The following is a 22,920-nucleotide window of genomic DNA, read 5'->3' as shown; positions in this document are numbered from 1 at the left end:
GAGAGAGCAGCGCAGAGCCGACCAGGAAATGTGCCGGAGTGAGGGCGAGCTCGCCCGTAACTTCATTGCTCAAGGCGCACAGTGGCCTTGAGTTGAGGTAGGCCTCAATTTCGGCGCACAACGTCGACAGTTCCTCAAAGGTGAGCCTTGTCTCTCCAATCACGCGCTTGAGGTGATGCTTTGCGCTTCAGACAGCGGCTTCCCAAAGCCCGCCAAAATAAGGAGCTCGAGGGGGGATGAAGGACCAGTCCGTCCCTTGAGCTGCCAGCTTCTCAGAGATGTTTGAAGCAAATGAAGAGCTGGCCAGCATGCGCTAAAGCTCGGAAGCTGCGCCTTTGAAGTTCGTGGCGTTGTCCGAGTACAGCACAGCGCAAACTTCACGGCGTGCAGTGAAACGAGAGTAAGCTGCAAGAAAAGCATGGGTTGAAAGGTCAGAGGCTACCTCGAGGTGAACTGCCCGCGTGACAGTGCAAATAAAGACGGCGATGTAGCCTTTGGTTGTTTTGGCGCCTCTTCCTCTTGAAAACAGGACGGGGATCGGTCCAGCGAAGTCCACACATGTGTGCGAGAACGGACGAGACGGGGAGACTCGTGCAGTTGGCAGTTGGCCCATGAGTTGGCTAGGGCTCCGTGCAGCGTGGCGCGTGCACTTAGCACAGCGGTGGAGTACTCCGACCGCTAGGCGTTGGCCCCGTAAAATTCAAATGGAGCGACGCAAGTGCGACAGCATCAATTGGACCCCGCCATGAAGGGTCCGCTGGTGAGTGTCTTCGACGAGTCTCCTGACGATCATGCAACGGCTCGGCAGGATGACCGGGTGCCTCTCGCTGTACGGAAGCGCTGAATGATAGAGGCGGCCGCTGATTCGAATGACTCCGTTATCGTCGATGAAAGGCAACAGCCGACGGAGAGTGCTGCGAGCGGAGACAGAGCTGTCACGCTCCAACCTCTCCAGCTCGCTAGCAAAGTGATGACTCTGAATAATTCTAAAACAGAGAAGAGTGGCGAGCCGAATCTCTTTGCCTGAAAGAAAGGAATCAATCGGCTGGTGTTCTTGCGAGATGGGGCGAACGCACCAACGCCAGCTGTAAGCTAGCATCCGGATGATCTTGTCAAAGCTGGAGAACTTTTGAAAACGAAGAAGGCACGGGTGCACAGAGACGTCCTTGGGTCTCTCCTCCTGCGCCGCGAACACCTGCGGCTGGTCGTTGGGAGTGGCGTCTGCAGCTTGAGTAGGCCACTTCTCTTGCTCCTGCATGAGCCACACAGGTTCGTGCCACCAAAGAGGAAATTTAGCGAGCGCCGAAGGCACGAGGTCTCGGGTGGCGCAATCTGCGGAGTTGTCGGTGGATTTGACGTGCCTCCACATAGCTGCTGGCAACTCGGAGAGAATGTCGCTCGTTCTATTGGTGACGAAGGTTGGCCAGTGGGCCGGATGAGTCTTCAGCCAGTCCAGCACCACGCGTGAGTCTAAGCAGAGGTGGATGCGACTCAGCTTGTTTGCTGAAGTGTCCGACACGTGCTTGGCCAACCGTACGGCTAGCACTGCGCCGCACAGTTCGAGTCTAGGCAGCGACTGAACTTTGGTGGGCGCCAACTTTGTTTTTGCAAAGAGGAGCTGAGCAGAGTGATTCGGGTACACCGCATAAATCAATGCTGCATAAGCTCGCTTTGAGGCGTCAGCAAATCTATGCAGGTGCCATTCCTCGGCCTCGAGGCCACCCAGCCACCGCGGGAGGCTGATAAGCGAGATCTGTTGCATCTTACTCCAAAAGCGCGTCCAGCGTGACTGGAGGACGTCGGGCAGTAGCTCATCCCACTCGAGGCTGAGGAGCCAAATATCCTGTAAAACAATCTTTGCAATTACGATTATCGGAGCTATCCAGCCAAGAGGGTCAAAGAGTCGCGCAATCTCTGACAGCACAACGTGCTTGATGATTTCATGACCGACGAACATCCCCTTTGGTTTGAAGGTGAAGGAGTCCGAGCTGGGCAGCCACTGCAGGCCCAGTGTTGACACGGCGTCGTCCTGCTTGAGGTTAATGGCCGCCATTGCTTCAAGCCCCTCAAGGATGAAAGAGTTGTTGCTTGCCCATTTGCCTAGCGCCATGCCGGCGGATGATAGCAGCTGAATCGTCTCGTCGCGCCGCTCGCGCGCCTGGTCCAGCGTGTCCGCTCCAGCAAATAGGTCGTCGACGTAGAGTCGACGGTGTTGCGTCTCAGCGGTGTGTGGGTGAGTCTCGGCGCCGTCCGTGGCGGGAGTTTGTACGACCTTGAGCGCCAAGTAAGGCGCAGAGGCCGTCCCGTAGGTGATAGTCGTGCACCGATAGTCTGTGATGGGCTCGGTGGCGGAGGAGCGCCAGAGCACTCGTTGCCAGTCCCTGTCGTCCGGGTGTACAAGGATCTGTCAAAACATTTGGACTACGTCCGTTGTAAATACAAACTTAAAAAATCTCCACAGCGTCAGCACTTGAGCGATATCTGCTTGAAGCTTGGGACCTGCCAGCAGCAAGTCGTTGAGCGAGACGCCGTTTGAGTCCTTTTGCGACACGTTGAAGACTACGCGCACCTTACTCGGATTCTCGGGCTGTCTTACTGCATGATGAGGCAAATAAAAGGATGGCCTGCTGAGCTCGTCAGCTGGCACGGGTTCCATGTGACGCTGGTCTATGTAGTCCTGCATGAAGCTACCATAAGACTCAGCGAGATCGCTATCGTGATGTCTGCGCTTCTCGGAGCGAATGAAGCAAACAGCAGCGATATCTCGAGAGGCGAAAAACTTTGGCGTGCTTTGGAAAGGCAGCTTAACCACGAAACGGCTGTCGGCATTGCGTAAAGAAGTCTGATGAAACGACTACTCGCATTTGCTCTCGTCGCTCGTGAGCAAGGATTTGCATGGCGCCTCCTCGATTTCCCAAAACTTCTGTAATTCTACTGCAAGTAGATTATCAGTGTGAATGTGAAACGCGCGAATGTGCATCGTGTTGCTTGTGTCAACGCTGGCCAGGGGGCCCGTGAGCAGCCATCCGAAAGCAGAGTTTTGAGCTAAAGGGGCGCCCACTGGACCGCGCTTTGTCCCATCTTGAATGATCGACGGATAGACGTCGGCACCGAGAATGCAGTCTATCTGTCGAGACTCGAAGAACTGTGGATCGGCTAACTCGAGCCCTCGGATATGAGGCAATTCCGAGGTAACCGCATGCTTGTAAGGCAGAGGCTGAGAGAGCTTAGGCAACACTAACGCCGAGACCGAGATCGTTACGTTGGATTCGCCTCGGGGTGCCACCTTGAGTTCAGCTTTGCGGTGCGCTGTAGAAGAAGCGCTCCCGCCTACTCCGACGACCTTGATATTCACGGAACTACAAGGAAGTCCCAGCTTTGAGATCACGTGATGCGTAATGAAGGAGCGCTCGGCCCCAGGGTCAACAAGAGCGCGAATGCGCAGCCGCTTGCCGTTGGGGCCAATCGCGATTAGTTCAGCGGTCACAAGAAGAATTGTGCGACCAACTAATGCATTGTGCGCAGCAACAGGAGGGCCGGCAGGCTCGTCCGAAGGATTGTCATCCTTGCGAGGGGTGCCAGCGCACGAGGAAACCTCCTCGTTGCGCGGCTTTGCTATTCTCTCGAAGTGCAACTTCGAGTGGTGCTTTGCATCGCAAGTCACACAACGATTGGGAGAGGGGAATTTTTTTACAAAATGCGACGCTCTCAGGCAATTTACGCAAAGCCTCTCGCGTTTGCATAAATCCCAGCGCTGCGATCCCGGCATGGATTTAAAATCGCGGCACCTATTTACGTAGCGATTGCCTTTGCAAGCTACGCAGCTCTTTGTTGCTCCGGCGGACTCGTCCGTTTGCACAGCGCTCGCCGCGAAAGGCTTAGAACCATCGGCGCTTTATTTTGATGCCGAGTTAGCTTTTCCGGCGTCGCTTGGCTGCGGGCCGACGTGAGCCTGCTCGAGCGCGTAAATTTGGCGCTCCAGGAGAGTGGTTAAATCTGCACATGAAGGAAAGCCAACCGTCCGTTCCTGCGAAACTTCCCACGCCTTGCGAGACGTTAAGTCGAGTTTACGAATGACGCAATGAACAAGAAAATAATTAGTTTGCTCGATCGGGCAACCGAGATCTATTAGCGCGCGAACCGATTTCTCCGCACGATCCATTGTTTTGTTAAGATCCGCAACATTGCGAGCTTTAACAGCCTGGAAGCTGAATTAAGCTCTCGATACCGTTAAACAAACGTATACGTGGATTATCATAGCGACGAGTAAGCTTTGTCCATGCGACCTCGAAGTTTGCGTCTGTGAGTTCGATACTCGTCAGACGTTGCGCAGCCGCGCCCTGCACAGCATTGAGCAAGTGCTGCAATTTTGCTATCCGCGGGACGGTGGCCTTCGAGAGGACAAGCGAAGAAAAGCGCTGCTTGAAGCTCTCCCATTCCTCTTGTTTACCCAAGAAAGTGGGCAGAGCAATCCGTGGCAAAGACGCGTATTGCTCCGCAGCATAAACGTTGATAATAGGCGCGGGAAGTTGACCGGGAAACGGCGCGGGGCCCCTGAGCTCCAAAATTCGCGTCAAGAGGCACGCTTTCGCGTCGCTATACGCCAGCTCAACTAGCGAGTATATTGTCCTTGAAGTAGCTATCGCCGGCTAGCTACTCTTCGTACTCGAGCAAGTCCTCATGTCGAGAAATGAAAGTTGACCAATAGTTCTCGAGAATACCTAGCCGCGTCTCGAAATGTGACAGAGTTTGTTTTTCTACGGCAACCTTTACGGTCGAGTTGTCGTAGAAATTTGATATATTCGTCGTCAATTTTGTTTGGGATCGGTGAATCTTATTCATGCTGCTTAGAGACGTAAGCGTTTAACGCGATCAAAACAATGACTCGAGAAGTATGCTTGTGAGTCGCAGCTCACTGCGAGGCCAAGCGACTACAGCGAACAACAGAGAAAAACGAGCGCGCTAGTAAACAAACGCTCTCCTAGTAAGCGACTAGATGTATCGGCGTACTCGCTCGATATAGCACGATCGGAATGTGGCCTTGAAGCCTTCAAAAAACGAAATTTGCCGAACAAGTTGAGATAATTGTCTACTCACAGACCTTTTTCCGTTTGCTCTACTTATCGTAGCCAAAGAATGGCTTTCGGAGAAGCTGGTGGTAAAACCGATGAGACGAGTAGACAACAGAAGCTGCTCGTTGCGATGCCACCAGGAAGCCCTGCTGTCCCGGCTAGCTGCACAGCTCCGTTATCGAAGATTTCCTCGTGTTTGTCAAGTTCCGCTGCTCTCGTACAGGCAACCACGCTCTGCTACCAATGTTTTGTTTCGAGCCTCCAGGTCGCGATAAACCGTTATCAAGGTCGCGGGGGGGAAACATACCCGTTATCGCTGACAAATGCAGCAAATATGAAGATGAAGGTGAATCAGGAAAGAAGACCAGAAAAATAACGCTTATAATTGAATCAATTGTAAATATGGTAATGTGCTTAGACAACGGAGAGAGAGGAAGGCTCTCCTTGGCCAGCGTGCGTCGCTTGGTCAGTGCGAGAAAAACCAAAAAACATGCCGATCGAAGCAGACGAGTACTTAAGTCACGCTCGTTCTAACGCTCTTCGACTGCAACTGACTCGCTCGCAGTTTGTCTAGAGAGACTGGACAACGTGGCGACAATTAAGGAAGGGGGGCTCTTTTGGGAGAGACCCCCCCGCGTTGCGGTGCCACGAGGCCTTCATCTCTCTCTTTCTCGCTCTTAATAAGCGTATACACACTTACGCGAACAGGAAGTTTTCAGCTGTGCCCTAGCTTATGTTCATAAGTTACGAACCTGGGTCGTTCTGACAGTGCGTTTTACAAGTTGTTTTTTCTGATGCCGCACAATATAGTGCCTTATGTTTAAAAAAAAAAAAAAAAAAAAAAAAAAAAACCCACAAGAGCCAATGATATAACCTGCATGTTTAAGCCCATTGTTAAAGTCTTTCTCCACTTCTGACACAACAGCTCAGAGGCTTTAAAAAAAGCACTACCTCGTAAATCTAGAAAAAGTGGGAACTCTACTGCGTTCTGTGTATACCCAAAATGCCCAAATAAGCAAAGATAAACTCACTACAAATACTACAAACATTTAGATATATTCAAACGCCAATAGTCGGGGTGCTTACAGCAGACAAGCTGCCATTTGTTTGGACGAAATCGTGTGCCCTTGTAGCTAATACATACGAGAGCATAAGACTCGGTACTTGTTGGGATTGCCTTTTATGTTGATACCAGAGTACACAGAGTTTTCTTTGACTGTTATGGGTTTCTACAATCTGTCTTACACCATGTTAATCGACTTAGCAAAAACTGTATTAGTTACGATTCAAACGTGCAATAATTTCAAAGTATTGACTCCCGTTTGTGTGTTTATTTCTGTATAGTTTTTTGTTTCTTATTTCTTACAATTATACTGTAGGTATTTTTTGTTAAATATTTTGAAGAACTTAATTAACAATTGATGAAATAAGTGTAACTTTGTACAATAAAATTACTAGAAGTAACAAACTCAAAAGTAGTTGCATTATATCCTCTCCATCTAATAAAAACTGTGAATCTAAAAATATTTTACCCTTATTTATTTTTGTAACTATAACGTTTTAGATTACTCATACTGTTTGTCACTTACAACTTAACCGATATGTATTTATTACATTACCACGCATTTAAAACTGTGAATGATTATCTAAGGTTTTTAAAATGTATTTGCATAGTTTTATACATCACTATAAATGAATTTCATCAATCCCATTCCAAATGACTTAACTGTTTTTCAGCCAAGTCCACCCAATTTAAGAAAACGTGTCACTATTAAAAGACCACACTGAAAAAAAACCATGCAGTTTCTGGTGTGCTCTCATACAGAAATAGCAGTGCTGCCATATGCAGCGCTCATCTACGGAAACTGCGTTAGTATCATGCAGTTTTGGGATGTGAAACGTCAGAGTCATCAGAGACACAGCACTGGTATACTATATACTCATGCAGTAGGAGTACACGCGTATGCTTGTCTACTGTGATTGCTTGTGAAAAAAGTTATTTGCAGAAGCTGGGATCGACAAAGAATATTTTAATTATTTTGATAGTGTAATGTTAGATTGCTTGTTTGAGGAACCTGAATATGGATTCAAAAAAATTTTACTGTTAATGTGTATAAAGATGAATGCTCACAAGGTCCTCCTACCTATTACTTATTAACAGGCTAAAAACCTTGTATACGGGAGTCATGCGTGAATAATAGGGTTGATGGGTATCATGTGAGCAAAAATATCACTTTAGATTTGATGCATGATGAATTTAAAGGGGAGGGGGTGAATATGGTAATAAATACAAAGAGTAAATGTTCACTTTAGAATTTTTGAATGAAAGGTTCAAGGCATTTGAAGGTAAAAATAGTGCTTTTATTGTATCACAAATAAAAAAAAACATATTGTAGCAAATAAAAAATGTAGCTATACGCTTCAGAAATTTTAACATTTATGAGGTACTTTGGACTAATAATAGGTAATAGAGTAAATAAATTCAGTGATTTGTGGAACTTATATGTAAAATTAAGAAAAATTATTTGCATTGAGACCTCACCATGATTAGTAAAAGGCTTAAGCCTCAAACTAAAGAATTTAATGACAGATTTTCTTGAGCTGTGTATAAAGTTATACTGTGATTTGAAACTAAAGTTTGCACAACAAAACTCTTGTATCAATGGTTTTAAAAAAATTAGACCATTAGTTAAATATTTAAGCATGAAATTCGAGTCTGAGCATAGGCAACTTAAACTTACTTCCGTAACTACGAATTATCGAAAATATTTGTTTAAAACGTTGGGTATAAAAAATTTACTTGAATTTTTTTTTTTTGAGAATAACTAAAGCAGTCAATTCAGTGCCAAACTTGATAAATCTTAGTAATTAACATATTATTGACGATTTTACACGAAAAAAATTTTTTTTTAAGGTAAATAGTGACACAATTATAATTTTGGTAAAACATTTTGAATAAAATAGCGTAACATGTTACATAAGTATGACAATAGTTGTACAAATGAGCGAAAACAAAAATATTTTATTTCGGTGCATTCAGAATGTATACGTATCAGATGAGAACGTGTTTGGAATGTTACAACCGTTAATAAATAACTATTTTGATCCGCATTAGTATGCATATAATGGAAAGATATTTATTATTCTCTAATAAAAAATGTGAAAGAATTGCCATATATTTATGAGTACATTTTGTTTTAAAAAAAAAGAATCATTGTTTGTTGCCATAAAATATATTTAGTAATTCACCACATTTTGTGTAATTACTTAACATCATTTACTGTATTTGTTATGTAAATCATAATATACATTCGAAAAAAATTTATTTACCATCCTGATCTTGCTTTACTTGCTTAAATTTTAGTTAGAGAGAACTCATTTTATACCAGCTTCATTAAAAAGATACGTTATAACGTATTTAAGCGGCCATTTTTCTGGTAAATGAAAAAATTGCTTCTGACGTCACAGATGCCCAAGTTGCATGACACTGACGCAGTTTCTGCTAAAAAGGCGTTGCATATGGCAGCACTACCATTTCTGCATAAGAGCACAGCAGAAATGGCATGATTTTTTTCTCAGTACACAGAAATACCCAGCTACGAACCTCTCTTCTTTCTCTTCTTAGCCGTCTTAATTCTCCCTCACCCTTACGTATGACAGTTTTAATTTATCCACTATTACAAGGCACGTGACATCTACAAATAATATGTCCGCATATGCTATGTCTATAGTGCCAGTCAATGACCCCACTGTAATCTCAAAATGTTATTTCTTATTTTATATTTTATTCTGCTACCACACGCAATAATACCGAGAAGACAAAGATTGCTACCATACAAGAAACATAGTAATTTTTTTAAAACAAAACTCTTCTATTCTTCTAAGAGCTCTTTTCGAAAAGGACCTTTGGTTTTATAAAACTGTAAGATGAGTGATAAAAAGCTATTTTTATCTATAGCTTATGCTTGGTATCTAAGTGATGGTAAAAATAGAACGTCAGTAAGACCAAGGCTCCCAAATTTTCAGAAGTTTGCTGCATGTACAGTGCGCTATCACCGTCTCTTCATAGAGCAAGCTGAAGCGAGAGAGCCCCCCTACCGAGACCTTTAACCTTAACCCCACCCTCTTCTCACAACTTAAATATGACATCTTGTACAGGACGAGAACGATCAACGATAGTTGCGTGGGCTAAGTCTTTTGCTTCAGCCAAACATGCCAGCTTTCGAATCTCACTGTTAATTTTCTTTTTTTTTTTTTTCCCATGTGCACAATTTTTATAACTTAGTTTTTTGTATAAAAAAAAATTTTGTTGGTTTTCTGCCTTTTTTTACATAAATGCTTGGTACATGTGACGAGTTGTCACCATGGATAATTTCAACAAATCAAAATGAAGGATTTTGGGTGAGGAAAATGAGAAGACGACTATATTGATTTATTTTATAAAATGAATAAAATAAATTATTTATTTAACTGACTAAACAAAAACTAACTGACAACTGACTATAACTGACTTTTTTTATGCACAGACTTATAAAATACAAGGAGAGCTGAATAATGCGTGTGCACTATGCACTTGACTACGGTCAAATCGGATCTGACTCACACATACTTAGTATTAAAACGTCATACACGAACTTACATAATTACAGAAATGTGTCATGACACTTTATGTATAATAGTTATTAAAAAAAAATATATATAATAAAACACTACCAGCATTTTTTAAATAAAAAAAGTAATTTATTATTTTGCTTTGTTGAAATTATCCATGGTGACGACTCATCGCATGTATCGAGCATTTACGTAAGAAAAGGCAGCAAACCAACAAAATTTTTTTTTATACAAAAAACTAAGTTATAAAAATTGTGCACATGGGAAAAAAAAAAAAGAAAATTAACAGTGAGATTCGAAAGCTGGCACGTTTGGCTGAAGCAAAAGACTTAGTCCGCGCGGCTATCGTCGATCGTACTCGTGCTGTACAAGATGTCATATTTAAGTTGTGAGAAGTGGGTGGGGCTAAGGTCAAAGGTCTGGATAGAGGGGCTCTCTTACTTCAGCTTGCTCTGTGGAGAGAGTGTGATTGCGCACTGTGCATGTGGCGAACTCCTAAAAATCTGGGAGCCATAGGTAAGACATTCAATAAATAATTTAGAAAAAAAAGTACTAACGAAAGGGGGTACTTGAGTTACTTGGTTGATGAGTAGCTCTGAGGTTAAGTTGAGATAAAAATTTACGCATGTATGCTTTTTGTTCTCGAACACGAGACGGTTACAAACAATCTTTAATCCAAGTAGTCTATAGCTTGGGTAAGTGATCTTCCAAATTCTTAATAAGTAATATCATTAAAACTTTTTTTTTTTTAATTTATTTGCTGACTAAGATTGATAGTTTTGAAGTAATAAGAAAAGTTTTATAATATTAGAATCTTACTGTTATTATACTTATACTTTTTATTAAACTTATTATTACAGAACAGCACAATAATTGATTTGGCTAACTGTCAACATCCGTAAATATAATAGTTACTGTTACAAAACGTATTTACTATTATTTGTAAATTAACTGAAATTCGTTCGTTGAAAACAAATTTTTTATAAAAGTTATTAAGTACAATATTAAAAAAAAAGATTTTTTACTTGTAAATAGCTGCTTCATCGTCCTCTGCAAGCAAAACTGGGTATAGGTTTTGGAATGCATCCATCATATTGTAATACATGTAGGACTGGAGTTACTTTGCACTCATCAATATCGATAACAGATTCAGTGATATTCAGCAATAATAGAAAAAATGAAAAATCTATAACATAAGTTAAGAATATTGCAAGATACTGTTTGTTCGAACATTTAAGGATTGTTATATTTAAGTTCAAATTAAGTCATAAAATATACATGGATGATTCTACCGTAAGCGGCCAATTTCGTCTTCAGAGCCCATGATACTATAAGAAAGTAAAATTAAATGTTAAAATAACGTGAAGTTACATTGAAAGTGCTAAACTTTCTTGGAAAAAAACTTTAAAGCTGATACAATAACTCTTAAGTAAGATTATTGATAAAATATAGTCAAAATGTTACTGCCACACCCTTCCGTGATCTAAATTTCGCATCTAAAAGCTTCTACTAGGAAAAAAGTTAGCTTTTTAATATGTCTTCGAACACATATTATTAAGCATAAACGTCGTATGCTACATTTATGCCGTAACAACCATAATTTTTAATCTATAAGCGAGTCTCAACCAACTACCTAAAGTCCCACGATTAAAACAAAAATAGTGGTTGTGGCAGAAACCACTTAGAAAATCACGCTATTGCGTTTTGGAACAGCTTCTACATGTCACGATTCTAACTTTACATTATAACAAGATAAACACTGAAGCCAAAGCTGTCAAAAGTTTCAGTCTCTTTACATGATACATAACTAAATTTCCAGTTGTTGTGTGTACAAACATTTTAGTTACTTCCATCGGTTCCTGGTACAATCACTCTGTTACTCACACGTATGGAAAAAAATTTTTTGTTCTATTTAATAACTACGGATGTTTTGTTGGCGCAGAACGGTTGATCTTAAGTCTACGAATCACATTAGTACTCCAAGGCTCAAAATGTTACTTCTGTACATATTACTTCAATACCTCTCAATAATGAAATTGTCTTTTTTTCCAGCTTTCATGCATCAGAAATTTGCGAAACTTTTTTTCCAGTATTGTTGAAATAAAACATAGGGTACATGTCTTAGTATTTGGTCTAATTGGCCTTTTTTTCGTAAGATACATCAGAAAATATCGTTTCCACTTTCATTACTAGTAACAAAAAAATACAATATTTTAGGTAGGCCAGCCTAGGCTCAAGCAACTAAGGAAACGAAGCTTTATCGTAGAGAAAAAAAAGTTGTAAAATGTCTGTCCACATACCAAAACTTATAAGAATTTTCTAAGAAATAATGAATTCCGGGAAAAAATTTAATTTTTGTGATTTTCGTTGCCACTCTCAAACAGCTGTTACTTTTGAACGGCAGCACTGAGGATCAAAATTTTGTTTTAATCAATAGGGTTAAACTCCAAAGCTCGTTTCATTTAAGTTAAAACACTTTAACCATACATGCAGCTTAGCTATACGCATTACAAGCAGACGTATTTTTTTAAACGTCAACTAAAATTGAGTTATACAAAATACAGAATATCTTTTGATCTAAAAGCTTTGTAGAAAAATCGCTTCAGATATTTGTTGTAAATAGTATTTGAGATAAAACTACTATTTCAAACAATTTTTCTGAACAACTTTTTTTTAACGATCCTATAAGGCATTTTGAGCCATTTATGGCTGAACTACACATATGCAAGTATGTGATTAGAGATCTTGACATATGCTCACATTACGAGCTTCTAACATGTACATTATTTACATGGTGAAAAAATGTGGATATCCATTGCAAGGTGTTTTTTGTTTATAGTGTATACAGCTACTGTTTGTAGATCTTTACAACTTTTCAGTAATACGAAACAAGAAAGAACTCTTTATGCCCTTTCTCACTCGCTCAGTGCCTTCCATTGCATTAGCATCTAATTGTCACAAAAAAAAAAAAAAAAAAAAAAATGCTTTTAAGTAACCTAGACAAAAAATAAATTTAACGACCTACCAAATTATGAAGACGTCTTGGAAATGCATGTCCCTTTGATAATTAAGCAAAAAAAGGTCTTACACCCCGTTAAGACTCACTTGACCTCAGTGTGCTCTGCGATGTTCAACCTTGTTTACATGAAATGCAGTTACAATAGATATTAGAGGTAAATAAACAGCATGAAAGGGCATGTGGGTCCCCAATCTGATAAAACAGAGGGACCTTTTTGGGCCAAGCAAAGAACAACGAGCACTAGTGTCGCAAACACGCAGAAGAAACAGAAAATAACTTTCACATCAGGAAAATCCTTCCCAATATCCTCGCGAGGTTGAATCAAGGACTGCCAATCTAATCGTATGACGAGAAAAGGATTTACGCCCTCGATTACTTTTTGCTCTGTCAACTAGGGCCACCACGAAGGACTATGAAATAGTACTCACTTGTTTTTCTGATGTTTCGTCTGATGTGTTGTTTGGAGCACGTCCTGACCAACTCTGCCCGTCCCGTTAGCCCTTTGGAGCCCTTATTGCTTTCCCTGCTTTTGGTGCTCGAGCCCCATTATTTCCGTGGCGTTGCGCACCCGTTTTTCCAATTCTTAAAACGCGCATCGTCATCTAGCTACGGGATACGCCCATAGCAACGACCACTACTTGAGTCTCACCCAATGTAGTTCTCACCCAATATAGTATCCGGCTCAAATGTACGAGAACAAAACAAAAAAAATAACCTCATTTCTTATCTGCCATCCCCCTAAAATGTTATGAATGGTGCTTAGCAAAATTTAAATCTAAACAGTTTTCTCCCTTTTTTTTCTTAATAATTAAGATCTTCAAGCGAATCATTCAGATCAACGACAACGATCAGTTTGCTTCGATTAATCAGTCTGCCCTGCTCTGCACAGATCCAGCAGGTTTGTGTCTCATTAGTCTTCATGACAAAAAAGCAATCGTTAGCCGATGACACCGATAACACTTGACCAGATGTATCAGCTACTAAATTCCCATTAAGGGTAGTTCTTGTAGTTCCCCGATTGTTACTGCCGACTTGGGGTGGTATCCTTCTCAGAGCCACCTCTAGTTCACTGATAGTGATTTTGATAGCTTCTATGATGGTCGTGTGGGAACTGGGCATTGCCAGCAGATTCTTTTTGCTTGTGTTGGGATTTATTATAACCTAAAGAGATGATTATTCTAAAAATTAGTAAGAGATAGCTATAAATAAAATGATAAGAACAGTGACTTATGGAAGAGACATGATAATAATAACTGGGATACTCAAGAGGGATCAGTAAACCCGTCTTTTCGTTGACCGTAATATTTTCTTGTTTAAATGACTTCAATCGTTCTTCTAAGTGAAGCCTTCTTCCCCTGTCCTTTCTAAGATTCTCGGTCTCTTGTTGATGTTCAACTCGTTGATCGTCCCTGATGGCCAACTCCAGAGTTTGGATCTTGGTGCTGACGCACGTTGGGGTTTATCCCCCAAACGTCCTAACTTCATGAAAAAATCATAAAGGCGCCTACCCTGTTAAGTATCTCGATGCGTACGTCTTACCATCCTCCTAACTGCACGTTAAGATCATTCATTTACCAACCTTTGTCAATGGATCCTTGCATGGTCTTGTGTACGGCCTTCATCCTTATTAATTTCCCAATCTGTGAAGTAAGATCATTTTTCTTTAACAAATCTTACAGCATAAGAAAAATAGTTATTTTTTGACAACAGCTTCATCCAACTCGTCCCAGGACTCCTTACAATGTATAATAAGGACGTCATCATCTTGAACAGGAGTTTCAGAGCATGTTTCTAAATTTACCTTATACTCTGGAGTCTTAGCTCAAACAGTTTGCAGATTCGTTTCAATCCCATTTAGCCGCAAGGTCATCCACTCGATTTTCTGGTTTAATCGCAGCCGTCGCTGCTGAATACGCCCCATTCCTCTTGATGTACGGACAAAGCTTCAACCCGTGAATACACTGCGTATCAGTGGAGACCCCGGTTCTAAAGTTTCATACGTCGTATTAATTATGCTTTGGGTAATAATATAGGGACTCTGATAAAATTTAAGAAATGTTGCCGATAGCAATCGAGAATTTACTTACTTTTACTAAAATCTTGTCATTAACTCCCTCTCTTCCTCATGCGTTTAGCCGTGACTACAATTTTTTTTTTATGCGCGAGATCCCTATTTTCTACCGTGGGCACATGTTCTTTCAAGAAACGCGATGAAGTGTGGTTTAAGTGAGTTTCAACAGGCGTAAAACCGATCGTACCGTGGTATGTTTAGTTAATGATATTCTGTATGAGTTTAACGTTCTTTACCCAACTCGAATATTGGCTCATGACTAAGGATCTAAAGAAACGGCTCCTTTTGTAACTTGCTTGGCATAATTACTTTGGGGTGCCAATCCCCAAAGAAACTGGACAAAATCCTATTTCCTTGAGTTTTTTAGACCACACCTTTGAAGTAAATTGCGTTCGTTGGTCACTCTGAATTTGCTAGGGCTTTCCATAGTTGTAAAAAATAATGATTAATGATCCGATGAAGTGTAACCGCAGTCGTAGCTTTTTTTATTAGGTTTGAAGCGATGAATTCAGTGAATACGTCTACGGATACTGACACATACCAAACACCACCTTGGAAAGCAGGTAAAGGACCGTAAGAGTCGATTGAAAGCACATTGTTGCATCCTTGTGGAATGATTGCCCTTTTCTCGAAACAGGTTCATCCCGTGTACATTTTAACTCTTTGACAAAAATTGCAGTATCTAATTTCTTGTGTAATTAGCTTTTTCAGTTCTGTGCACACAAAATATTCTTGGATTATTTGAATACACTGAGTCAACCCAATATGTCCGAATAGTTCGTACGTTTTGCATGCTAGTAGTAGCACTAAGGATTTAGGAATTACAATCTGAAAGGATTCTTGAGTTTTTTTATGTAAGATGTTCTCAACTATAATATATTCTTGTGATTTTAAGTTAGTCTCTTAATTTCCCGATCATCCCCTTGTATCGCCTCTAAATCCTTGAGCTGTTCAACAAATTCCTGACAGCGTGACTGGGTCAATAATGAACTGATGAGAAATTTGTTATACTGATCCCGCTTCATCCCTTGATATTGATGGTTTACAGCGTCCGCCGCTTTATTATCGTTCCCTTGATATGAACAATTTTCAGATCATAATCCTAAATAGTCAGCATCCATCTTTCCAAACTTCCGATCAAACTCTGACAGCTGAAAAGATACGATAACCCATTGTAATCAGACATCACGAGGGTATTTGCGCCTACGATAAACAAGCAAAACTTGTTGAGCGCCCACACAATGGCCAGTAACTTGACTTCCATAGTAAAATAATTTTTTTCAGCGTTGCGAAGGGTTTGGCTTTTGCGCAACAAAAGAATTTTTTTTCTTAATTTTCTAGATACACCCTCTTAAAAAATTAATTCAAATAATCCTTTGAGATGTTGCATATGGCTATCGAAATCTTCCAAAATGCACAGCCAATCATCCACAAAATCAAATACGGATGACGAAACTTTATTTAAGATAAGTTCTGCTGCTGGGGATAAGGTCCTGCTGCTAATTTTTAATTCAAATGGGAGTCTACAGTGTTGGTACGTGTAACCCTGATATATGAACGCTGTATATTACCGAGATTCTTTTGCTAAAATGACATGCCAGAAGCTAGTAGTGAGATTAAGGCTTGTCATGCAGCCAACATTTTGGCAACGGCGGAAAAGATCATCAACGTCTAGTGATCCATCATGATCATTTTGTAATTTCTTATTGAATTTACGGGCGTCCAAACTCAGACGTATCCTCCCATCAAATTTAATGACCGGCCCTAAAGGATAAATATAAGTACTGTGTGATATTTCTATTATAAATAATTTTAACATTTACTTGATCCCTTCAGGAACCTTCTCTCTGAAATGCATAGGGACTGGATAATCTTTAATATAAAAGAGTTTATTATCTTTTAAAATTAGAGGATACTCATACTGTGGAAAACACCCTGGAACGTCGGTAAGATTATTTTTGAAACGTTCACTGAAGGTTTTTAATTGTGACTTCTGTTCGATGGACGTGTCTTAAATTTCATTGGTCTTCTTTTTAATGTCCGTATGAGATAACCCATCTTAACTCACCCGTATTTCCACGATTGCACTTGTATCCACGGTGAGATGTTTCTGGGGTCAAAAAAGTATGTTTTCCCATAAACAATTCCACGGCACTTTAATAAGTCCCTACTGAGAATCTATTATCAATCGCACTTTTTGTTGACCATCGGCACCAATTATACAATCACGGATGAGATTAGGAATCACAAAAAAATCTAACTCCAGGGATGCTTTTCCGATTCGGAAACTAGTACAAAACTGTCTTTTGAAGTTCAAAGATACATGTAACACAACTACCCGTATCAATCAAGGCAACAACGTTAATATTCATAATTAAAATCTTATTTTTAGGCTTAGAGCAGCTTAGCTGTTTTTTTTTAAACTCTTCATTCAGCAACTTTTTTTAAGGAGGGACGGAAAAAGAGCTAATATTAATCACCAACTCCGGGTATTCGTGCTTCCCCTTATCAACCGTTGTTAGATCTGGGGTTAGAATGCTCACAGCGTGGCTTAATTTTCCGACGGCAAAATTTCAATCTCGTTAATTGTATTTTTTTCTGTTGAGGCATGCCAGTACGCTTGTGTCGTCCTTTCGTTACATGAATTAGGACTCTGATTCGAAGTAAATAACGTGAACGAGTTTCGGTTATTAGGATTTGCATGAGAAGTATCGTTTCGCACAATTGTGTGGTTTTGTAAATTTGTTATTGACCGAATCAGTGTGAATGCATTCTGGCATGTTTGGATTAAAAACTTGATTTTAAATGGCGAGCTTACTCCTCCCATCATTTCGTAAGAATCTAACATTCGGATCAGCGCATAGATCGTAATCATCTCACGCATAAGCATAATCTGTTGTATCTACCCATCGAAATAATGAGCAAATTATCTCACGATCTCCTTTAGATAGTACTCAGCATGAAAAACGCTCTTTGTTATATAAATGCAAGAAATACTTGCTGCATAAGTAATTTTTTTCTGCCTTATAATACTTAAATTTAAGTTATCGGCTGATTGCCATCTGGTGGTCCTCCTTCCAGTATTTTGCGTAAAAGTTACATTAGCCATTAAAGGTAAATAAACAGCACGGATGGGCATACAATTTCTCAATCTAAAAAAGCAGAAAAACCTTTCTGGGCCAAGCAGAGAACAACAACTACTAATGTCACAGACACGTAGGAGAAACAAAAAACAACTTGAACATCGGGTAAATCAGTCCCAATACCTTTGCGGGATCGAGTCAAGAACTGCCAATTCAATTGTTTGACGATAAAAGGTCTTACACCTTCGATTACTCTTCCCCCTGTTAACTAAGGCCACAAACGACTGTGGAAAAAGTACTTACTCGTTATCCTGACGTTCCGTCCACCGTATTGTCTAAAGAACGTCCCGACTAACTCTGCCAATCCCGTTCGCCTTTTGGAGCCTTCTTCGCTTTCCCTGCTTTATGTGCTCAAGCTCCTCTATTTACCTGGTGCACCTATTTACTAATCCTTCAAATGTGCATCGTCATCTAGCAACGTGACGTGCCCATAGCAACAACTGCCAATTGAGTCTCTTTCAATGCAGTATCCGGTTCAAAGGTACGAAGAAAAAACATAAAAAACTAAAGTCATCTCCCACCAAATAATTTCTTTGTGTTTTTATAATAACCCTTATTCTACATATTACTATCTGTAAAAGTTTCCTTTACATAAATATATATTATGTCTTACTTAATTTTAAAAAATTAAAAATTTTTAATTTCCATGGTTATGAGTACGCGTTAAAATCAATCGGATTATGTACATGTCGGAAAAAACTGTCATTGAACGTGTTTGTACGATATGAGTACAATGTAAATTTAATTATTTGAGTAATTTTTCGTGCAATATGTGTGTGTTTTCCCTACCTTCACATAAAAGAATTTATGAAAATGCTTTTACTTTTTATAATAAATTATTTAAACTTTTTCGATTGTATAATGTATTGACGTGAATTACGCGAAGTGTTGTAAGCTACTTTGAGCGCACATTGGCAATGTACTTTTTAGCTCCTATGTCAATATTTAACTATTAATTAGGGGAGACCGAGTCTAGTGCATAATATTTTTATTGTGCATGAGTCATTGTAAAAAAAATTTTATTAACGAAGGAACTAACAATTACCTACAAAATAATTTTTCCGAATTCTAATACACAATTTATTATTACAGATATTGTTTGAACATTTAAATATACACAACAATACTGATTTCAGTGAAGTTATTCGCATTCGCAGTCGTGTACAAAATAATGTTATGGTTATAACAAGCTTATTTGTAAGTACAACATTTGCAACTTCTACTAGTGGAAATGTTCAAAATTTTTGTGAACTTAAAAATAATTCTGCCTGTCCTTGTCACTAAGTGAGAAATAAATGCATAATTCTCTGAATCAGCAACGAAACGTTATATCATATCAGGAACAATAAAAAATATAAGATATAGTAAGCGTTTTGAACAGTATAACTTATGACTAACACACGGGAGAAACATCACAATAGATCTGAAGACGATGGTGATAAGTAATTACATATAGACCTGGGTTAAGAATATGTTGAGGGGTCAGACAGGGTTGCTATATTTAAGAGATACATGAAAAATTATCTTATATGCATAGCTAGTGAGTTTGGAGTGGCGACTCAAGAATTTAAATGGTTAGATAACCATCGTTATTTAGTGAACGAACAAAAGTCTAGCAATATCTCCAAGTGATTGAATACCTCAACAGCTTGTAACTTACCTTTTATCCACTATTACTAATTAACTACAACGTCTAAAGCGATGGAACTAAATGTAAAGCTCTTTTTCAACGTTTTCTAGTATAACACTAGTGACGTTAATCTAAAGCACCTTTTTTTCTACAGACTTAGTTCTTTAACTGATCCAAGGTAGGAAGATTGGTGCAAGATGCTTGCCCGTTGAAGACTGTCCATCTTGCTAAAGCTTATTTTTTCTTTACAGGTGTTGGGTTCACTCCGTGAAAATCTGGGAGAGGATCAGATATTTCTAGTTGAATGCTGAGAATCAAAAGGGTAAAATAGGGTCACCGGTCGCCAGTGATCCTAGTCTTATGACGAAGGACTCTGCTCCTGACGTCTGCTAGTAAATGACTGACTTGGTTTCATAGTGGCTGGCCTTATATAGTCTTTTAGTCTACAAATCATTGCCGGAAACAGTAAGTGCACAATAGTAAAAGTGTATTTGTTACTAAGGTAGTTTAATCTTAGGTGGCCCTTAAACTAATTAATGAGATCTATGGTCATGTAAAGAGCTCAAAAACTCACATTGGCCCTGAAAGGACCAGTGGTAAGACTGTCAGCTATTCCTTATTATTATTCTTGATGATGCAGAGCTGACTGCAGGTAGCTTGACATTTAACCTTGAAGTCTCTGTGTACGAAGAACATGCTAAAGGAAGATACGCTGCTGGTCGAATAATATCTCGTCGTCAGGTCATCCCCCACGTAACAAATCACTGATCGTTAGTCAGAAAACTGGGCCTTGAAAATACCTTTCCTGTGGGTATGCCATTAGGACAACCATTGAGAAGAAGGCCGTTGTAGCTATTGAACCTTCTCAGAGTTGTCTTAACTGGCTTGCTGTTGTAGCAAAATCTGCTCTAGTAGCCCTAGGATGGTTCAAAGAATTGCCATAAAACCATGCAATATTAAAGCAGATTATGCTCTAAAGTAGATAAGCTACGGCGATTCCAACCCAGGTGGGCTCGAGTTGCCAGGCGATTTGGACCCACTCTTTCTCTACGGCAAGTGGCTCCACTTTTAGAGTAGAGTTGTCCCTGCTGCAGCCAATGGGCAAGCAGAAGCTGTGGCTTCCTCGCACTCCTTATGCATGCGCTGCACCAGGTTGCGTGCGCCACCTGCAGCGCTGCTTGAGTTTGTGCGTGCTGTTAAAGTTGATGCGCAATGTGCATAAGTGCCTGTAGCTCCGTGTGCGCCAGCTGGTGACCTTCAACGAAGTTTGAGTTTGCGCGCGATGCAATGTGCATAAGTCGTCTGCAGCGCTGGTTTAGGCGTGCTGTTTAAATGTGCAAAATTGTGTGCAGCAGGTGCACGCAGTAGTTATATGCATACAAAAATTTTTTTGTGTTAGCAAGCACGTTGCATGATAATGAAGGACGTGGAGTGGGAGAAAAATAACTGTTGTATGACATCAAATGCTTGATGTCATTTGTGTGCGTGTACGTGTGTCAAAAGTGTTTTCAGTCGAGTGCTCCAGGCGTGTGCTCTGAGTGGAAAGTGCATGCGCCGCGCTAGAAAGAGACGGTAAGACTGAGCTCCGTGCTCTCCCCGGCTTAACATCGCCCCGCCAAGTCAGTCTGCAACTGCTCTGCATCACAAAAGGGAGTAAGAGCCAGCCACGCTGCACTGCGTCTCTTCTCCCTCCTATGTAAGAAAGTCAATGTACGCGAGTGTTAAGTTCCGAACGAAATTTAAAGCTGATTTAATAAAAGGAAGTCACCTTGTTATTTACCCACGTACACTACAATTCCCAAAAGTTCTCGTCAACTTCCGTTCATCCACGCGATCCGGCGCAACAACAGTGTAGGAGCACTGCCTCCTGGGCACCATCCTGTACATTGGTCCTTCGAGCCGGATAGGACAGGGCGACGTGAACAAGACGCCGAGGTTGCCGAGCTACCCGCTCGCCTTTGGCCATACATTGTCGGCAACGATGCACGCCAAGTCGTGCGAGCTTCCAGCTCGTTGACGGCCATCTTTGTCTGTGCCTCTGGCGCACACGTGCTCGCAGCCGCACCCGCCGCTGCTGCTGTGCTCTCCTGCGTGCTCCCGTACGCGGTGCTGTGGTCGTCGTCACCGCGCCCACCCTATACACGGAGCTGCAGGCAGTCGCCACACGCCGAGGTTGCTGAGCTACCCGCTCGCCCTTGGCCATTCATCGTCGGCTGCCGAAGCGCGCCGAGCCTCCAGCTCGCTAACAGCCATCATTGTTTGCGCTTCTAGCGCACGTGTGATCGTCACAGCCGCGCCTGCCGCTGCTGCTGCGGCCATCTTTGTTCGATTACAGGTGGCCAGCCTGCCTGAGAGCGTCGTCGTTTGGCGACGTGTCACATCAGCGTTGTTGCTGCTGCGCCGCTGTGCGCGCACGTCCTTTTGAAGAGCTGCCACTGCTGCTTGCTCCTGCTCCTTTGCAGGCTACGGATCAGCTACGTGGGACGACGCTACGCACCACTACTTGCTGCCAACGTCACTCACTACTGCTTGCTGTTGACACGGGCCGTACGCATGCTAATCGCTGCTGCCACAAGCTTTCCAAGCTTCGTGCTTCTACTCAACGAGCTTCACTAAACAGCTGATTGTTAATCAGGTTCATTTACATAATTTCGTTTGTGTTAGCTTTCTTAAAATTTTATCAACTATTAAGTGCTATTAAATTCTTCGCTATTGTCAATCGAATTAAACTCAACCGGCTCTAACACTGGCGGTCTAATTATTATTCGCGAGTTACATGCTAGGATTGTTTCAATGGTACTGTATTGTCGGTATTGATTGTAACGAGAAGCGCTGTCACGTGGAGCACTAATTTGCATTTGTTCGCGTCACCCGTGTTTGTTCGTGCTTCCTGATTCAATCTCGGAAACGCTGTTTTTACTCAATTTCCTTTGAAATAGCTGATTTAGAAACTCTTTACGCACAGCAGCTAGCGCTCTACACCAAAATAAAAAATGCCTTTGCTAATTTCCGAAAGTTAAGAGAAGCAAAAATGACTCGGGGCCAATGCAAGACTCGGAGTAAGGTGGTTAAGAATTCGTACGATCAAATGTTAATGATTCATGATCAAATTTTAAATCTTGATGAGGACCCCAGTGGACATGAATACATTAAGAAAAACTTGATTGATTTATTTGAAGGGACCTATTGCTCAGTCGCAGGTGACTTCGAGGATTATGCGTCTAAGTTCGACCCTCCGACCTCGCCTCTGCCTCGTCTCAGGATCTCCTAGCTGCTTTCTTTGGGGTAAGTCCCATCGCTTGCACTCTTGTCAGTCTTTTCGTAATAAATCGCTCGATGAAAGGAGGCAGATAATTAACGATAGACAACTTTGT

At 41.2% G+C, this 22,920-nt stretch overlaps 1 protein-coding gene across 1 annotated transcript; it reads right to left on the bottom strand.

Annotated features, from left to right (window-relative positions):
- Positions 1–700: 700 nt before the first annotated feature.
- Positions 701–3,769, bottom strand: LOC149373798 (uncharacterized). The gene is made up of 3 exons (XM_089595723.1): positions 2,859–3,769; positions 2,471–2,789; positions 701–2,404 (listed from the first exon to the last, which is right to left on the bottom strand). The coding sequence occupies exons 1-3, from the start codon at positions 3,767–3,769 to the stop codon at positions 701–703; spliced, it is 2,934 nt and encodes a 977-aa protein (XP_089451849.1).
- Between the last annotated feature and the right edge of the window lie 19,151 nt (positions 3,770–22,920).

Source organism: Copidosoma floridanum, unplaced genomic scaffold (genome assembly GCF_036245765.1).
Source record: "Copidosoma floridanum isolate Cflo_tuat_1 unplaced genomic scaffold, Cflo_Japanese_pri ptg000027l, whole genome shotgun sequence".
NCBI classification, from domain to species: Eukaryota; Metazoa; Arthropoda; class Insecta; order Hymenoptera; family Encyrtidae; genus Copidosoma; species Copidosoma floridanum.
This window is presented reverse-complemented; position numbering and strand designations above follow the sequence as displayed.